The sequence below is a fragment of the Vombatus ursinus genome, unplaced genomic scaffold (assembly GCF_900497805.2).
Source record: "Vombatus ursinus unplaced genomic scaffold, bare-nosed wombat genome assembly UNPS02014973.1, whole genome shotgun sequence".
Classification (NCBI taxonomy): domain Eukaryota; kingdom Metazoa; phylum Chordata; class Mammalia; order Diprotodontia; family Vombatidae; genus Vombatus; species Vombatus ursinus.
The window spans coordinates 10,188,918-10,209,993 of record NW_020954751.1 but is presented as its reverse complement, the minus strand read 5'-3'; the positions used below and the strand labels follow the sequence as shown (position 1 = coordinate 10,209,993).

Here is a 21,076-nt window from a genome sequence, read left to right as displayed (position 1 = left end):
TATGATCAGAGGGTCATTTTTATTGTTGCATCTTCCAAGGAATCTTGAATGATTTTAATGTACAGAAAGAAGGCATCTTTATAAAAGTGCTAGTATAGTGGTATTTTGTTATACCAAATCAAAGACTTTTTTGTAATCAAAAAACAATAAAAGGGGCTCTACATCTTTCTGTTAGTTGTTAAATAGTAGAAGATATAGCCCATTGTAAAATATTACTTCTAAAAGTCTCCGTGTTCATTATTAATGTGCTCAATGAGGATACTTTCATTTCATGTATAAACGATTCTCAAAGATTTGGGGCATCTTAAAGATTTTGTGCAGACAGAAGAGGAGGCATATGATTCAGTAGTTATTGAAGCTCTCTAGCTCACTTTTCCTCCATATTAAGTACTGCAATTTTCTCCATCATTCTGGTATCTTCCTCTCCTTCAGAAACACTGAATGTCACTCATTCAATATCCTCACAATTGTTATCTATAGCACAGACATCCTTTATGTACACTTAACCCAATTCAGCTGATTTTTCCATCTTTGCCCTCTTTACTACCTTTTCTACTATTTTACAAACACATTCAGGACCACAAAGTTCGAGCCAATGTGAGGTGGTTTCTTTGGCCTTGATGGAGAAAACAGTTTGATATACTGATTTTTAAAAATCTTTATCATTTCTCTTCTGTTTTTAATTCTCTTTCAATTCTCTTTTATCCTGAAATGCCCTATAGGATCACTTTGCTTAGTTGGGTATCTTGCCAAGTTTTCTTTAAATAGTTTTTCATCTCTATTGTATCTCTGCTTTATGAAATGATACTTCTTATCCATCATCTTTCTTCATAAGATTTTATAAATGACTTTATATTTTTAACTTGGCATTACCTTTGGCAGTCATTTCTCTAGCAAATAACTCAGGTGTTTGTCATAAAGGTTTGTCATAAGGGTTGACAAATCAATAACAAGCTTTTTCCTGCAAAAACAGAATACTTTGTTCTTCTTAAAATTACTTGGTTTGCCAATTCCAACACCAACCAAATTCTTAGATCAAAGAAAGTGTTAATCATATAAAGATGTGAAGTTTCTGTAGAAATCTTTGACCATTCTCATTCCTAATTGTTTCTTTTTTTCTCCATCCTCATCTTTTGTGTTGAAGTCATTAAGTATCAGAGAATAGTTAATTTAAATTAGAGGATCTGATAAAGAATTTCATAGAATTTCACTACCACTTCATCTCTGGCAATGTAAGTATAAGCAATATTAACAAATATGTTTCCTTTCACTTAGCTGAAACTCTTTTCTTCTATTTCATTAATAACAAGAATATTCTCTAATAATACATCCAATCATTGGTCACTTACAAGAATATCAGATTTAGTGTGCCAATAATAAAATTAAAATTTATTGACAGTCTAAAGATTATGTGATTCTTAGCATCCTCTTCTACCATTACAGTAGAAGTCAAGTGGGCTACACAGGATAGAGGGTCATTTCAAATGTTTGTTATATGGACTGTCAAAATCCCAAGGAAAAATGAAGTCATCCATGAAATCCTACTCTGATGTCCAACATTGCATCATAATATGGAAGTGTGGATATGTTAAAAACCTTTTTAGTTCAAGTGAAAATATTGAGAAATAATATTTTTTCTAGGCTAAATTCTTTCCAGACTCTTCGCTGCTTGAAAATGTGTAGAAGGCTTTTCTCAGGGAATGTATTAAGGACGATAACCAAATTTAACACTTACCTAGAAAAGATCATACATTTTGCACTCCCTTCCCCACCCAGTCTTAATTGACTGGTAGCATGATTACCTAAGGGCAGTGTTCTTTTTTGCATTGAAAGATTAAGATACTGATCAAAGGCAAGAAAGACTTCAACTCTAGAGAGGTCAAGGAAGGAATTAAATAGGGACTATTCTGGAATGCTAATCCAAACAGTATTTTAATTTATTACAACTTTTTCAAGACCCCTATAAATGCTAGCTAACAGTCCTGGAGCTTGGGGTAGAAAGTCATATCTAAGAACAAGGTGGGGAGAAGGGGTTCATGTAGGTTATATCAGTTAGGACATATCTCTCTCTAGGATAGACATGTAGAATAATGTTAGATTAAATAAAATTATTTTGGCAGACTTGTGTCTAAAACATAGAATATATGTTATTAATATTTTTTTCTTCAGCAGAGGTGACCCTGGGTTACTGAAGATTAGGACAGCAGAGGTCCAAGCTAGCTGACTGTGTAAACGCCCATCACCAGCAAGCTGGCTGATTGGTGACGCTTTTCTGAGGGTCTATGGCAACCCAGGACAATGAAAATATGTGTGTTTCTGCCATATGCACTAGATGCATTTCCTATTTAGTAATTTTATCAATGATACAAAAAATATAAGAAATTCATTTTAAAAAATTAAAAAATAATTAGTTTTCAATAATGAAACAATTTCCATGTCCCCTAAGTAGTGCAGTCTGAAGGAGTGAAGTATGCCTTTTCCTGGAAGTGGAAGACTATTAGCCATTGTGTACATTATTATCAAAACAAGGGCCAGATATCAATTATTACTATAATTATTACTATTCTGGAGCAAGCCTGTGAATTCTCCAGTAAAGTAAGCTCCCTACGAGAAACTTCTCTGATTCAGATTGGCAGCTTCTCTAAGGACTACCTGACTTGCCCAGGGTCACAGAGCTAGAATGTGTCAGAGATAAGACTTGAATCATGATTATCACCACCACCAATAATTCACATTTTTATAGGACTTTAGGGTTTATGAAGCGATTTCCTTACAACAATCTCTGAACTGCAATATTATTAGATCAGCTTACACCATTACATAACTATTTATTGACAGAGCTTTCAGACGCTTGGGGATATTTCCTGGTGTTTTGTCAACCTGTCTAGAGTTTAAGAGTTCAATCAGGAAATAATTATTTCACAAGAGAAAATAAGTTCACAAATCATCAACTATAACAATTTAATTGGCATGTCTTTTATCCCTAAATGAATCAAGATTGAGAAACAAGCTTGCATTTTGTTCTTTGGGCATCTTTTACTAGGCTTTGTGTCTTCTCTTGTGAAGTCTTTATGTTATACCTCTAAGAGGTGTTAATTAGTTCTACAGCAAAACTTAAAGCAGACTTGTTTCTCTGCAGTTTCAGCAGCTCCATTTGGAATTTATCATTTTTGTTTCTCTTGAATACTACTTAAAAAAACAAAAACTACTTGGGTCCTATTTAATAAAAACAAGATTCTGCCATAATGCCAAACCACATGAGTGCTCACTTTGGATTCACACTGTGCTGCGATTTCTTCAAAAGGTGCTTTCTGAAACTTCTCTATCACAAGACGTCTCTTCTCTTTCTCTTGTTCTTCCATTCCATTGGTATCTTTAAAAATATGAAAATGGATTAAGTTACAAGCCTGTTACCTTAAAAAGCACTTTCAATAGCAATAAATTTCCCTTAAAAACTCCAAATGATTTACATGATGAGTATTAAAAGCTACACTGATTTAAAACTGGGGGCTGAGAACAAAGAATGACATACATAACATTCTTGAAATTTCTAGTTGATTACAACCTAAGCATAGAAACATATTTAGAAAGGCTGTTAGATGAAATGGTAGACTAAGAATAAGGACATTTGGATATTAAGTCCTCACACCTGTGTCAGGCTTACATTTCTGGTCTCTGTCTACAAAATGCATAGACATTTACATACAATTACAATCCAACAGACCTGTGATCTCAGAGGTGTGCGTATCCCCTCCATCAGTATAGATGGTAATTCATCCCCACTTCTCATACTGTGGGAGTTTTGTGTATAGATTCCCTTAAATACTTCATGGGGATCAAATGATCTTGCTGTGGGCCTTTACTTTAGATTTCTTCACACTGTAAAGGTATCAGTAGACTAACCAAATTAGTGATGAATTTTTTGACCACTGTAATGGAATCTATTTATAGTTATGCTTCACTATGCAGGTTAAATTCTTATCTCAGTTTTAGAGGTAATAATAGCTAATAATGATTTTTTCAAGTTGTTTTTCAGTCCTGTCCAACTCTTTCTGACCCCATTTGTAGTTTTCTGGGCAGAATACAGGAGTGGTTTGCCATTTCCTTCTCCAACTCATTTTACAGATGAGGAAACTGAAGCAAAGAGGTTTAAGTGACTTGTCACACAGTAAGTACTAACTCTGTCTATCGTGCCACCTACCGGTCCCAATAATAATGATAGCTAGCATTGAGATACCGCTTTAAGTTTTGCAAAGTGCTTTACCAATAGGATTTCATTTTTTCCTCAATAACCCTGGAAATTAGGTTTTTATTATTCTCATTTGTAAAATGAGAAAAATGAGGCAGAGAGTAGTAAAGTGTACTTGTAAGTATATTCCATTAAGCATTGATTTAAAAAAATAATTAGTTCTGAATAGAAAACTTAAAATGTATTAATACATTATAATTTTTCATTCCTTAAATGGTGCTGAACCTAATTTAATCTTTTCTGAATTATTTGGGGTCCTCATTAATCTGCATTGTACAATATTTTTTAATATAATGATACCCTTAGAAACTAATGAGGTATAAAGGACTATTTATTCCCCAGTGCCTCTATTTTCTTCTCTCTTCCAATATTAGCTATTTCTTCTATGTATCCAGTCCCTACATGCAGCTAGGTGACACAGGGGATACAGTACTAGCCCTGATGTCAGGATAACTCATCTTCCCGAGTTCAAATTTGGCCTCAGACACTTACTAGCTATGTGACCCTTGCCAAGTCACTAAACCCTGTTTGCCTCAGTTTCCTCATCTGTAAAATGATCTAAAGAAGAAAATGGCAAACCACTCCAGTATTTTTGCCAAGAAAACCTCAAATGGGGTCATGAAGAGTCAGACATGACTGAAACGACTGAACAACAATCCAGTCCTTACTGCTTCTAATGCTATTAATGTTTATTCACAGTTCAAAGTTCCCATCTCACTCTGATGGTGGGTCCATGGCTCTCCTGAAGACTGCAGGAATGGACCTTGGTACCACTGCTTTGTTTCATTTTTGTTTTTTTTTTTCAGAGCTCTGTTTTTATTTACTCATGGAATCATGACTTTGTTACAGAGCTGTTAGAAGTATGACCTCTTGGTAACTGGTAGCTTACTTGGACGCAGTGTGGTACGATAAAAGGAGTACTAAACTTAAAATCAGGTATATTTAGATAGGGTGAAATCCAAACCTGACATTTGTTAGCTGTATTATCATGGGCAAGTCACTATAAGTCTCAAGTTTCTCTTACGTAAAATAGAAAGAGTAATTTAACCTCACTATTATGGGAATAAATATCCCTACTCCTACATTGGGTTATGAGGATTAAATGAGATAAATGCTCAGTCACTTGGTAAACTTTAAAATGCTACATAAACACTACTTATTATTAGTACTACTATCAATGGAAAATATTTTAATAACTTTTTATCAAAAAGTCACCATGGGAAAACCTTCCCATGTTGAGAAAATAATTTAAGAGGCTCAAACAATGTAGCTTCAAATCACCTCTATGTCTAACAAGAAATTAAAATTGCACTTTTTGCTTCTTTCTTCTGACACCTAAAGGCAGCTAGGTCGAGCACGTAAGGGCACAGAGTTGGACACAACTCAAATGACTTGACAAATTCTGATATCTAAAACAAGGATCAACAAAAAGTTGAGTTTAAAAAATTACTAAATAGCCTCAGACACTTGACACTTACTAGCTGTGTGACCCCGGGCAAGTGACTTAATACCAATTGCCTCACCAAAAAAAAAAAAAAATTACTAGATAAAATAAATATTCTCCAAATCTCACCAATTGCTTTTTTCAACGCTTCAAAGGTTATTTCTTCAGTGGCAGTGACCTGGAAAAAAAAATCATTTAAGCAGAAATCAGTTGTAGAAGAGACAGCTATAAATATCAATGCAATCTAGTGATAAGTGATCTCACAATATTCAAGGTTTTTTTTTCTTCTTTTCCTTTTCTTAAATTACACAATGCCATAAAGAGCAAAAGAGAAGCTAGAGAATTTATTTAAAAACTGCTTGTAGCAATAGCCTTTTTTTTAATAAGGAAACTTCATTGTAAATGGAAAGCTCACATGGTTAGTAAAAAAAAAAATGCAATTTAGTGCATAAGATAAATTGATTGGAGGTTTTCTATGTCTGGCACAGAATGCCTTTGTGTGTGTGTGTGTGTATTTACAATCACTGACTACTGCTGCAACACATAAGGTGTCTCAAAGATGACCAGAAGAATCAAAGTAGAGTTCTAAAAGTTTTTTTGTTTTTTTTCTTTTAATTAATATGATGTTCCCTAAGGGCAGAACAAGCTTTTAAAGCCAAAGCATTCCAATACATAGAGATGAAGCAGTGGCTCCTCTTGGTACTCTTGCTTTCTCCTGCAGTTCTCATACTTAGAGCTTCCCTACTTCTTTTAAATCTCATTTCACTTGCCTCCACTCTCCAGTTTAGTCCAGAAGAGATTCATCACCATTTGTTACAATACTTTTAGTTCTGTCTACCTCATCTTCTCCCAAAGGACCCTTATGTCCTCTAAGTAAATACTGGCGTACTTTTAGCTCAAAGAACTCTCTTCCTGGGCAAACCATTTAAGTCTAATGTTGGGAAAAGATCTGGTGAATTGCCCAAACTGGCATCTCCTCTCTAGCCATCTCCTTGAAGGAACTGTAGTCTCAAAACCAAGTGACAAGGGTAAGAGTTCCCAAAAAGGTGGCACAGTTCAGCCTATGAGTGCTCTTCGTTATGCCTACCTTGCTTACCATTCCCTCTTCATCCAGACGACTCCTAAGTGACTTTAACAAGCACAATTAAGACATCCAAACCCCCAAATTACAAATGGGTGAGTACGGTTAAGCAAAGATCTCTCTAATTCCATGTATTCTTCAACATAACTGAAGGACAGAAGGCAGGCCCATGATTCATCTTATCTTTAATATTATAGGTATAGATCTGACTGTTGATTAGTAAAGGAAGTTAACTCATAACGAAACTTTCTCTACCACTGCAGACTAACAGCTGTTCTGTAATTTTCAGTCAAAGAGTTTGCTGGAGCACTGAAAGACTAAGTGACAGCCAAAGGCAACATAGCCAGTTTGTGTCAGAGGCAAGATTTGAATCTAGGCCATCCTGATTCTGAGGCTAGCTGTTTATCCATTCTGATTAAAAAAATGCAAATGATACAATTTTTGTTATTTCTATATTCATCGTAAAGCAGACCTTCGTATGCTTTTAGGAGAAATATAGAATCCTGTAACTGTTGGGACTACGTGACGAGGTTTCGGCCCAAGTCGAGATCAGTAGTTACTAAGTTATACTTACTCTCAACACAAAACATATACAAAGGGAATTTTTTTTTTTTTGCAAGGAGGGCAGAGGAGAGAATGGGCAAGTCCTAACAACAGAAGGGATCATGAAAGCACTGGTGACCCTTGAAAAAGGCTTGGAATTCTGGTGAGGCAGATGTGAGGAGGGAGAACACTCTGAGTACAGGGGTGTGTGCAGAGGCCTAGAAGTGGGTCATATAGGGGGAATAGCAAGTAGGCCAGGGGTCCTAGACTGTGTAAGGAAAACTATCTTGTCTATAAGGACACAGAAAGGCATTTTATTAAATATCCTGTAAAAATCAAGATATATTAGTATAAGAATATGATGTCAGTTTGGTAGGCTTTATTCTTACTAAGCCCATACTAACTCCTAGTGATCAGCTATATTTCTTTTAAATGCTCACAAATCCATTCTAGAATTTTGCAAGGCATAAAGAACAAGCTTACCAATCTAGTTTCAGAATCCATCTATTTCCCCTTTTCTATGGTTTTAAAATGTTGATATTTATTGCCTAGCTGGAAACTCTGCACTGTTACCTTGTATTAGAGCAAACATTTCCAATATGTGTTATGTTGAATGCTGTCCTGGTGAATAAGTTTGAAGCTGGAGTTGGGCTCAGCTGAATCTAATACTGTAGTATATTCGACTATTCAGATGCCCTGGATGAGACTTGTTTGCCTTTACTGTAGCAATACAGAACCAAGTTTGCAGTACAGGAGCTTCAAATGGGAACATATGGTAATAAACACCTTTTAATGTAAAATTCATCTTCTGCTTAAAAACAATGAAGTACCTTCCCCCCACGTGAATATTTCATGCAATATCTCTATGAAATGAACTTCTCAGCTCAATTTACAGATTCAGTAACATCACTAAATGCTATATATAAAAAGTAGTTCTATGAAAAGTAGTAATTAAAAATTAAATATGAAGAATGTTTCATAAGATGACTTTATATTTGACTTAAAAATAAAACCTATTATATATGAAGACCTAAGTTTAAAAAGTAAATGATCCAAAAGAGGTGAACAGTAGCAACCAAACACCAAAGAAGAGATATTAATTGCTACAACTATTAAAGGGAGATTAAGTTACTACTGGCTTTAAAGCAGAAAAATCTTCACGTGGAGAGGACAGAGGAGATTTCTGACTAAATCCAATTAGGTAATATCATAAATTGCCCTTGATACTCTCAAGTCTCATTTTAATACTTGGAAATACATCACTGAGGCAGATCACAACCCCTCTATGATATGGTAGAGCATTTTTAAGAGTTGATAGTTTCATCAAAAAAAAAAAAAATTATCACTCTGTTGTCAGCCTGGTAAGTTCTTCCTGAACTAGGTTGGTGTTTGGATGACAGACTTAACTATCCATTACAGCGACTCTATATAGAATATTTCCCAGTTGGCAGGACCTGGCAGAGCTTGCTCTTCATTGGCATGGCTTTCAAAAATCATGTCAATGCCAGACAGAGACACCAGAATAAGATTTAAGCCAGTCACTGACTACTTCTGCTTAGTGAAAGCAGTACAGATAATACAAACCAACCACTGCTGCCCTACAAAAATCAACTATCAGGAAACCTCAAGATCTGGCAGTTGCCACATGGTAACGTGAGAAGTGATTTTAGATGATGTCCTTCCATGTTTTGATACATACCCTTTCAATGCTTTAGTTTGCATAAATGAACAACAAGGTATCTCAAGAGGAGGTAAACAATTTTTTTAAAGATGTAACACATTTTTGCATAAAAATGGAGAGAAGATTTTGACAGCTGCTATTCCTACTTGACTATTACGATTTGCTTAAATGGATGACTAAGCATAAGTGAATGGTTGAAAATCCAGGAGTCACATAGCGGGGTTGTTGTATTCTCCAAAACAGTGGGCAAGTACTGAGATAATTATTTCAAATAAGTCAATTTCTAAATAATCTGGACTAAGGGCTTTTGAGGGTTATTTGATTACACTGAAGTCAAAGTTATAATTTTTCATCAGTGGAAAATTCCACTAAATGTGTTACCTTGACCACATGGAATAATTCTATCTGTGTTCAATAAATGTTGAATAAAATGTTTAATGTTTAATAAAATGTTAAATGCGTAATAAAATGATCTGATATGTTAATTATATATGTTTTATGTACAACACTTTATTTATTAGTACAGTCTCAATGGCTATGATATTATGAATTTATCCTACGAGATCACAAGATTTCTCTTTGATATCATGGCACAGCTATAAAGTTTAAACTGCTTTAGCAGAGAAGTATACTCTAAAAAGTATACAACTGAATTGATGGGCTAAGTATAGTAAAAAGAATTATATCAGTCATGTCTTATCTAAGCTTGATCCCAAAGAAGAGATATCTAGATCCACTTCACTATGGAAGTAGGGCCCTCTCTATATATCTGTATGTATGTATACATATATGTATGTATGTACACATGCAGTATGTATGTATGTGTGTATCTATATCTCTATAGTTGGAAGTGACTAACATGCCAATTAGTTTTGCTGAACTGCTTTTTTTCTCCCTCTTTATATTTTATTTCTTTATCATAAAGTAAGACTTTACTGACTGGAGAAGGAATAGAGAAAGACTTATTGGGAAATTATAGTATTGTAAAAACAAAAGGTATTTAAAAAAATTAAACTATGCAATACAAATGCATAAAACTACTTTGCAACATTAAAAGGTTTAAGCCTAAGTAATTTTAATGACTTTTATTTAAAGTATAAGTTGAGTTGGCATACATTGGTAATTCTCTATTTAGGTGCACTGGGGGAAAAAAATGATAAAAATAATGACTGCCTCAAAACAAAGTTCCCAGGTTAACTTTCAATAACTTACCACATCTGCAACAGGGTTGTTGCCTGGTAAAATATCCACCTGAATGGATACAGTGTCCACAATGCTCTTTCGTCTGGAAAGTCGATCTTCATCTAGAAAAAAAAATCTATAATTTTTTTTCCATCACAAACAAAATTCAATTCTTATTTTTGATGTTGTTTTTGGTACTTAAAAAAAAGAGTACCAACATTCTCTACCTACAGAAAATATGAAAAAGAAAGTTCAAGAATATATTTAGTTAAAAAGTGGTGAGTTAGCAGCTTTGGCCTTCATCATCCCCTTTCCTCTAGTTTTTAATGTATTTCCTCCACATTGGCTTATTATCGTATCTACAAACACATACCTTATCTATTTCCAAAACAGATTTCATTATTTTCTCCCCTTAAACCCATCCCTTTTCTTTACTTTCCTATTGCTATTGAAGGCACCACCATCCTTCTAGTAATCCAGGTTTGCAAAGTTAGCGTAATCTTTAGCTCCTCACTCTCACTGTCATTTCTTTTTCTACAACATACCTTATATAAAAAGCTTTCTCTTCACTCACAAAGCCACTAACACAGAGCAAGTCTTCATCAACTCTTACTTTGTTTACTGCAAGGACTTTGCCCCTAAATACTTTTCATCTTAACTACTACAAGACTATTAATTGCCCTTTCTGTCTCAACTTTCCCTCTATTCCAATCTGTCCTCCACACAACTCCTACAGTAATTTTTAGAAAATGTGGGCCTGACCATGTCAACTCCCTACTTAACATACTCCAGTGATTGCCTATTACCTCTAAGATCAAAAACAAACTGCTCTATGTAGCACATAAAGTTCTTCACAACATGGTCCCTTGCTGCCTTTACAATCTTCTTACAATCCAGTTTTGCTGGCCTATTTGTTATTCTTCATACACAGAACTTCATCTCTTAATGCTGTGCCTTTGTAACGGCTGTTCCTCATGCCTTGTATGCTTTCCTTCCTTTACCTCTACCTCTTAAAATCCTTCTCCAGGAAACCTTGAATTATCTTATCCCCTCAGTAACTAGTCCCTTCCCTTCTAGGGGGTACTTTTTTTTTTTTTACCTTGCCTTTACTTCATTACTGTCATATTATTTTTGACATTTATTAGCTTTAGCCACTAGTCAACATTAACTATTCTGTTAATGTGAAATCTAGAAATTTCTTAATTATGAAGTGAACTGGAGAAGGGAAACACTGCATTAAGATTTTTACATATTACTCAAATCTAGATGAAAATTTCAGAGTTTTTTCTCCCCCCTTTTTTGCATGAAATCAAATGTCATCTAAGTTTCTCAGGACTGACAGTAAAAATTATAAGCCTCATTTTCAGCTTTGATTGTTTTAATTAACTTTTCTGAATATATCAGTCTTTTTCACAGAGTCCAGCCTTCACCAATCATATTCACCCAATCCTGGGTACTGCAGAGAATCTAATCACTGGTGGTATACTTGACAGAGGCACAAAGATGGGAAACAGTCAATTATTCAGTATCTCCAAGGTTATTTTCCACTTACTCTGAATGTGTTTTATATTTAGCTATACATGTACATGTTTGCCTCTCTGGTTCAATGCAATTGGTTCCCATTGACTCTCATGGGGCTCTCTACCTACCACCCTAGTTTCTTTCTTTTCTCATCAGTCAAACTTCTTGAAGATTCAATAGTTTAAATATGCTTGTTAAATACACGCATTTGTTCAACAAGTTGCAATTATTTACGTTTATTTTAACCAGTTATATGTTGATTTTTCACTTCCATCACTCTTCTGAATTGTTTTTTGAAAGTCAAAAATGACCTCCTACCTACTAAATTCTATGATCCTTTTCATATTGGCAGCATGAAAAGTGATGACCATTTCTCTCTTCTTTTGGTTGAAACAATAGAATTACCCTGCTTCTTTGTACCTCAGAGAATCAGAGTTGGAAGGGATTTCAAAGGTCCAGCTCATACTAGAACAAACTGTTCCTCCAGCAAAAGCTCTGGTAATGATGTTTAGGCACAGGACAGAAAGAGATGATCTCTCCTTAAAAAACCTCCTATGTCTCCTTTGCAGGGGTCATATCCTCTTTCTAAACACAGTAAGCAATTAATACATGTTGATTAACTGATTGAAATAGTAAGGATAGAAAGGATATTATTCTGAGCAAAAGGAAAAGTCAAAAAAAAACCCCAGAGAATACTTAAGCCCTCTCCTCTCAGGCTGTGTTCCATCCAATCTATACGAGCCCTATATGCACGTAACTATTTCATTTTACAATGTGAGTTCCTTGAGGACAGGGACCATGTTTTTTTCCTTCTTTCTTTTTTTCCTTATCTAGAACGTACCCCCATCTCTACCAAGTGAAATTCTATACATACTTCAAAGGCTAGCGTAAATATCATTTTTCTTTATAGTCTTATATACTGTCTCCCCCAATAGAATGTAAATTCCTTGAGGGCAGAGACTATTTAATTTTTTTTAAGTCTACAGCATGCAGTACACTGCCTGGCATATAATGCTGGTCCACTGATGGACAACTCTATATTACCATAGCATCCACTTGTATCTTTCATTTAATAGGCTAATCAATACATATTTCTTAGTTAAATGAATTAAGGTGCAGTGAAGAAATATTTGTTAGTTACACTGTGATAAGCATTTCATGTTACCTTATCAAAGGACTCCAATTTAAATCATCCCCTTGATCTTCTGAGGAAGATTCTTACAGTTAAATCTGGCCTTTCAATCTGTCTTTATGTCATTTCTATGCACTATAATGTTAATGACTGAAAATCACTGTATTTGTAAAAGCTGATCCTAAAAGAGACTGGATAAATCTGTGTCCAAAGTTTTTTTTCTTTTATTCTTTTTGTGAGGCAATTGGGGTTATGTGACTTCCCCAGGGTCACACAGGTCTGGTCTGAGACTGGATTTGAACTCAGATCCTCCTGACTCCAGGACCAGTGGTCTATCCACTGCGCCACCTAGCTGCCTCTGTGTCCAAAGCTTTTTAATCATTCTATAACTTGTTTATAGTCTCTATTCATGACCTATACTTAATAAGACTCATAAGAATTAAGACCTGTCAGTAAGTAATGAAGTATTATTCACAACATATCCTACTAAAAGGGATTTCCAAATCAGTTAGAAAAAATTGATGAACTCCACCCACAATTTCTCCCTCAACCAAAAACCAAAAACAAATACCACCCACCAAAATCCTAATTTTAGATAAGAGGTGGCAACTTGAAGAAAGAACAGAAAAAGAACAGTATGAGGGACTTTTTTTTTTTAGCAAACTAGTCAATATAAGTACAAATAGGGTAAAGAAAAGCCAGAGAACCTCAAAAAAAAGGCTATGAAAGGGGCAAAAAACAAACCAAAAAAACTGAATGGGAACCTCTGCTGTTTTATTTTTAAACCTTATTCTTTTCACCTAGGAAAAGAAAAAAAAATGTTTTAAAAATACATTTCATGATTAACTTTTGTTACAACTGTGGCTGGTAACTATTATATAATAATCTATCTATTGACAAGGCATAAAATGAGGAAAGGTCCAAGTATAAAAATAAGTAGCACACAATTCAACACTTCCATAAAAGTAAATAGGCTCCCCAAAGTACACACTTTCCCACTGATTGCATCCAACAGAAAACACTCCCCACATTAGCCAGCTTGATCCTATTCCTATTTTTCGAAGATCATTAAAATGTCAGTTTAATATATTTTCTGGGAACTACCTTACTCCTTACTAAATTGCAAAGAATTCCGATGGCATTAATTAGGAGTCACTTGGGCTTTCCATCCTCAGTATAAAAAAAAAAGTCATTTTCCCAAGATGTTTTGCATCACTACTTCAAGTTCAACAAGACCATCTTTTATTCTGTAAATGACCATTTTATTTTTTTCATTCCTCAGTGCAGTGTTTTAGACATTCACTAAGTATAAAGGTACACCCTCGTGTTCACCTTTTTCTTCTTTAAAAATATATTACTATGACCTAACTTTCAGAAATAGTATTGAGACCTAGAACTCACTGCTTTTAACAATACTTTGCTGCCACCTTGTGTACCTGTGTATAATACACATTACATAACTAATGCATCTTACACATATATACACATATGTATTTTTAAGTAACTATAAAAGTTACTTTAGCTAATGACTAAACTTGCAAATGAACTAAGAAGAAAACTAGCTTAGTAGTGGATAAAGCCACTCAACAAAATTCTTGGTTGAGATTATAATACAGAGCTAATTAGAAAGTTAAATTATATATACATTATCCCTTCTGTGCAACTTTATAAAATAGTTATTTAGCTGCAAATAAAAATCTAAGATTTACAATTTAACAGGAAAACTATTGAGATGAAAACTAAATTTTACCTCCACAGAAGAAAATACAGTATATCCAAAATATGTATTTACATTCTTTTTGACTAAGGGGTATATATGGAGGGGATCCTAAACTAAAAAATATTTTTACTAGATTTTGTAATAAAAAGGATTCATTTTTCATAGCCTTAAAAACAAAAATATTCAACATGAGAAAAGATGTAGGTGAAAATGATGTTATAAACAGGGGAAACTAGGAAGCACAATGTATAGAGTGCTGCGCTTAGAGTCAGGAAGACCCAAGTACAAGTCCAGCCATAGACGCTTACCCAGCCATAGACGCTTACTCGCTATTCGACCCTAGGCAAGTCATTTAAACTCTGCCTCAATTTCCTCATCTGTAAACTAGATATAATATTAGCACCGACATCATAGGGTCTTTGTGAGGATCACATGAGATAATATCTGTAAAGTAATAGGCATAGCACCAAGTGCATAGTAGCCACTATATAACATTAGCTATTATTTTTGTTGTTGTTAAAAACTGAGGCCTCAAAAAATGTTAATGAAAGAACACTTAAATGTTATAAGTAAGATGTGTTCACATTAGGGAACTCAAGAGCTAGCTCGTGTTTATTTTTCTTCACTCAGGTGAGGGGTGAAAGTATTTATATTACTCTCATGTATGGTTTAATGCAACAGTTGGTTCTTATATGCTATTAAATGGTTTTATCTGGCTTTTTATAAAAAAGTATCTACCTAACTTTGAATAGTTAAGTTTATAATCAATATTTCCATTGGAAGGGAAGTGTTTTACATTCAGACTTACAGTAATGTTTTATGAGAATTATCCAGTATGACTGAACTAGAATCTGGCAAAGAAGGATAGTAACATAACTGCTCTAGTATTAATGAGTGCCTTGACATGTTGTTGTTCAGCTGTTTTTCAGTCATGTCCAACTCTTCGTGACCCCATTTTGGAGTTTTCTTGGATGCTGGAGTGATTTACCATTTTCTTCTCTAGCTCATTTTACAGATGAGGAAACTGAGGCAAAAAAGGTGAAGTTATTTGCCCAAGGTCACACAGCTAGTAAGTGTCTGAGGCCCGACTTGAACTCAAGATGAGTCTTCCTGACTCCAGGCACAGGACTCTATTCACTGCACCACCTAATTGCCCTTAATATTCCTTGACATGACTAAATCTAAAAATTAAATCTTAACAAGGAAACCAAAATCTTAAAAAAGTGACCTCTGTGTTACATGCGGTTTTTAACCACTGTATACCATCTTTTACTTATGAACAACCAAACATATGAATGGATACTGCCACCTTTTCCCCATTGCCACTAGGGACATTTTTTGCACTACTACCAAAGGTGATCATATCTAAACTCAACCTCACGTTTGTTGCCAAACCTTTTGAAAATTTAGCATATATCCAGTTCTTTGCCCTTAGTACTACCAACCCTTTAACATCTTGCAACCACACATTAGCAAAACTGCACCCTTGAATTTACTAATAACTTCCCTCTCACTTAAGTTTTCTAGCTCTCATCCTCTCTGACCTCATGGCATTTGAGATTAGTGATTAACCTTTTTTCTTGGAAATTCTCCCTTCCTTGTGCTTCTGAATCACTAAACTCTACCTGAACTATATTTTCAACTTTCTGAATTACTTACTTATCTCATTTCTCATTTTTAAAGTTCTTTTCTTCCTGATACTTTGTAAATAATGTGTTCCCGTAGCCTCGGTGTTATTCTTTTCTCTATTAAATTGACCACTCTACTGTTTTTTTTTTCATAGCTTTAACTATCATATCTATATAGAGATCTTCTCTACCTAGCCTTCATCTTTCAGTAAAGATCCAGCGAATCCCATTTTTCTCCCCAAAGGATAATTTCATTTATTTATACTACATCACATCACCTTAAGCACTACTTGTCCAAAATAACAATGTATATTTTATTACAGGGAGGCTGTATGTGCCTCCTACAACTTATCCTTAATATTGGTACCCATCCATGACTTGTCTATTTCAATGGAATCTCTATTACAATTGCTTTATACTAGCTATTTATTAATTACCAGAGGCTCAAACCACCGTAAATGTCCTTAATTTATCCCTTTGTTCCACTCCTCAATAATATTTTGCAACTGAACTTGATTTCTAAGCTATTTTTCCCCTTAGATAGGCAACAGACTTAGAGCCTCATGGCATCTGAGGAAGTAGAGGACCCACGCCAAAGAAGATTCAAATTCAACACAAATTTTGGGCTTCACAGAAGAAAAGGTATTACAGAGCCAATGCTACCAGGGGTTCAGAGTTTCGGAATTAAGCTCCACATGTAAGGTATCTTTAAAATGGGAAACACCTGAAATCATACTGGGATAATGCCATAGAGCTAGCATCAAGTGTAAGTTTGACTTCAGTAGGCCATTAATTATTTACTGACAAAGATGCCTGGCAGAACTCTCTGATATCTCTACCAGCCACCTCCACTCCAGCTCCCTATTTTTCCATAGAAATTGAGCTCACTAGAGAGCAATTTGAAATTAAGCCCAAGGGGCTATAAAAATGTGCATACCCTTTGACCCTGTAATACCACTTTTAGGGGTGCATCCCAAAGAGATCATAAAAATGGGAAAAAGACCCACACGTACAAAAACAGTAGTAGCTCTTTTTGTGGTGGCCAAGAATTGGAAATTGAGAAGGATGCCCATCAACTGGGGAATGGCTGTGGTATATGACTGTAATGCAATACTATTGTACTACAAGAAATGATGAGGAGGTGGACTTCAGAAAAATCTGGAAAGACTATAGAAATGATTCTGAGTGAAGTAAGCAGAGCCAGAAGAACATTGTACACAGTAACAGTCACATTATATGATGAATGACTCTGATAGACTTAGCTCTTCTCAGCAATACCAGGATCTAAGACAACTTCAAAAGACTCATAATGTAAAATGCTATCCACATCCAGAGAAAGAACTATGAAGTCTGAATGCAGACTATATTATTTATTTGCCTTCTCTCACTCTTTTTTTTGGGGGGGGGGTTTGGTTTCATTTCTTCTTTCTCATGGTTCCTTCCATTGGTTCTAATTCTTCTTTACAACATGAATAATGTGAAAATATGTTTAATAAGAAGTATATGTAGGACCTATATGAGATTGCATGCTGTCTTGGGGATGGGAGAGGGGAAGGAGAGGAAGAAAATTTAAAACTCAAAAGGTTATGAATGTTTAAAACCAAAAACAGATAAACTAATCTATAATAAAATTAAAAAAAAAGAAATTGACCTCATTGTTTCATGGGAATTGATCTTTGGGCCCTACAGTGACAGTGTTTAGAAGAGAAAGGGGAGAAGGAGGGACCTGATCATCTGGTTCTTCCCTAAACCTGTGGATGAAAATCCTTTCTTTCTCTAACCCTTATCCCTAATTCTACAAAAGTAGTCCTTATCTTCCTTCTGCCTTCCTATTGCTTTGTATCCTTTCACCCCTGAAACAAACAAACACTTGGAAAAACTTCCAGAATCACAATGGATCTTTTTGCTTCACACTCTTTTCATTATCTAGGTCTAATGGAATCTTGGATTTTCCCAGGGTTTGTCCCATCACTGACCGTACTCTGAACCATTTTTCATGTTCCCCACTTCTTTTAATAGTCAAACTAAGGGAAAGAGTCATGTATACTCTTACCTCCATTTCCTCACCTCTCTCTCATTTCTCAATCACTATTAAGTATAACTTAACTGAAATCATTCTCTTTGAGATTACCAATGGCCTTTAACTGTTAGATGCAATAGCCTTTTTTTCAGTCTTCATTCTATGTGACCTTCCTGAAGCTCTGGACACTTTTGATGACATCTTCTTCTGGGTACTAGATACTGTCTCTTCTTTTGGCTTCAGTAACACTGCTTCCTCAATTCTCCTACTTACTCGAACGTTCTTTCTCAGTCTCCTTTGCTGGATCATCATCCTATTCTCAAACATCCAGCCTGAGCCATCTTCGCTCTCTACAACTTCTCTGAGTAGTCTTATCAACCCATATGTTCAAGTATCATTTTTATGCAGATAACTTCTAAATTCATTTATTTGGCCCACATCTCTCTCCTGACTTTTATTTCCATATTGCAAACTACAAACTGGATATGTCTCATCAAGTGGGTGTCCCATCAGAATCTTGAATTTAAAATGCTCAAAATGGAACTCATCATATTTTCCTTCAATCATATTCCTCCTCCAAACTACTCTTTTTTTCCTGTACAGGGTATCTCCATCCTTCCAGTTACCCAAAATTTCAACCGTGGTGTTATCCTTTGACTTCTTTCTCCCTTATTCTCCTTATCTAATCAATTACTAACACCTGGTAATTCCACTTCCATGACATCTATTATATCCCTGAGATTCATTCCCTTCTTTCCACTTACCAGGCCACCACCTTAATTTAAGGCCTCATCATCTCTAATTCAGAGTACTACAATAGCCTCCAGATTATTATCCTTCTTCCAAATTCTCCTTTCTTTACTTCATCTTCCACACAGGTAACAAATTAATATTTCTTAAGCACATGTATGATCACATCTCTCCTATACTCGAAAACTTTCAGTGGTCTTCCACTGCCTGAATCTTTTGTCTGGTATTTAAGTTCTATACAATTTGGCTCCCATCTACCCGTTTCAAAATGATCACCTTTGTGTCCTTTACCTTTCAGCCAATCTGCCTACACTTAGTAATTCCTCAAACTTAATCCCAACTCCCATCTCTAAGTCTTTGCATAGGCTATCCTCCACGACTAAAATGCACTCTCTCTTCACCTCCAACACCAGGAGTTTTTTACTTCCTTCAAGAATAGCTGGGGTATCATTTCCTATAAAAAGTCTTTCCTAATGCTACAGTTATTAGTCCTCTCCTTCTTTAGGCAGTTTTGTATGTGCTTTCCTATACAATGTAAACTGAGTACTAGTCTACAAGGCAGAATATAAGTGCAGTGTCTTGCACCAAATGGGAACTTATTATAAAGGCATTCTGAACAGATTTCATGGCAAAGTTCTGAACATACTGCTAAAGAGATCGTTGTGATAAATATCCAGAAAACCTGTGAAGATAAATATTCACAGATATATCCTAAATTTTAGCAAAGCAAAATGACAGAGGTAAGTGATTTTGGGATTGTTTTGAACTGCCACATCTACAGAGCTATAATTAATGATTTGACATCAACACGGAAGGTCTCTGGTGGAGTGGCCCAGGAATCTATGCTTAACCTTGAGCTGTTTAATTATTAGTAACTTGGATAAAAGTATAGATCTATGTTAACAACTTCAGGAGGCACAAAGCTATGAAGGACAGTTATAGTTTGTTGTTGTTGTTCAGCTGTTTCAGTTGTGTCTGACTCTTCGTGACCCCATTTGGGGTTTTCTTGGCAAAGATACTGGAGTGGTTTGCCAGTTCCCCTTCCAGTGGATTCATTTTGTCAGGCAATCAGAGACTTGTCCAGGGTCACACAGCTAGGAAATGTCCGTCTGATGCTAGATTTGAACTCAAATATTCCTGAATCCAGGCCCAGCACTTTATCTACTGAACCAACAGCTGCCTCTGGTGCCTATAATTATCACAGTAAAAGGCAAAGGCAATATTCAAAAAGATCTCACCAAGCAAGACTACTGGGTCAAATATATTAAGAAATTTAATAGGAATAAACAATCAATGTTACAAATACAACAATGGGGAGGCATAGACAGTGGCTCATGTGACAAAGATGTTGTGGTTTTAGAGGACTAAAAGCTCAGTGAGTTAAAATTTCAAAGCAGTCATGAAAAAGCTAAGGCAATCTTAGTTATAGGAGTCCAAGACTAAGGAAATAATATTCTCACTGTATTCTCTCTTTTTTTGGCTCACATCTGGAAGGTGAAACGTCTCAATACCATGCCATTTTAGGATGGTTTAAGAGAATTCTGGAAATGGTCGGGTTTAGCCTGAAGAAGAGAAAGAATGTAAATGGGCTGCCTGATTAGAGGTCTCTAAACAAATAATTATGGTACACTCTAGAAGGGATTCTTATTTAGGTCTAGATTGCACTAGGTAGTTTCTAAGATCCCTTCCAACTCTAAGATTTTGTTTTTCAGTGGTTTCTAGTGGTTTACCAAAGTTCAAATAATTAGAATACTATAATATATACATTAAAATTTTACTGAAAATAATGAAGAACATTGTTGTATATTAAAAAAAGCAACACAGTGGCAATCAAGGAACATGGATTCTATTTCCTACTCTGTTGCCACTTAGCCATGTGACCTTAAGCAAATAATTTTACTTCCATGGGCCTCAGTTTCCTCAACTAGAAAATGAGTATTTCAACATGATTTATTTATTAGGTCCCTTCTAGCTCTAACATTCTATGATGATTCATTCATTGTTCTTTATTGATTCAGAAGTAAAACAAAGATTTTGCAATCTTTAATGATTATCATTAAGAAAAGCAATTTTCATTACACAGCATTTTTAAAATCTAGTGATTTTATGCAATTGTTTAAATCTT

At 35.1% G+C, this 21,076-nt stretch overlaps 1 protein-coding gene across 2 annotated transcripts in view; it reads right to left on the bottom strand.

Moving 5' to 3' along the window:
- EFR3A (EFR3 homolog A) overlaps nucleotides 1-21,076 on the bottom strand; it is a 163,023-nt gene that overhangs the window by 9,366 nt on the left and 132,581 nt on the right. For both annotated transcript variants that reach the window (XM_027845506.1, XM_027845507.1), the window contains 3 exons: nucleotides 10,211-10,302; nucleotides 5,823-5,871; nucleotides 3,270-3,373 (listed from right to left, as the gene is read on the bottom strand). In XM_027845506.1, coding sequence (XP_027701307.1) covers nucleotides 3,270-3,373; nucleotides 5,823-5,871; nucleotides 10,211-10,302 — 245 coding nt within the window. The remainder of the gene's footprint in view (nucleotides 1-3,269; nucleotides 3,374-5,822; nucleotides 5,872-10,210; nucleotides 10,303-21,076) is intronic.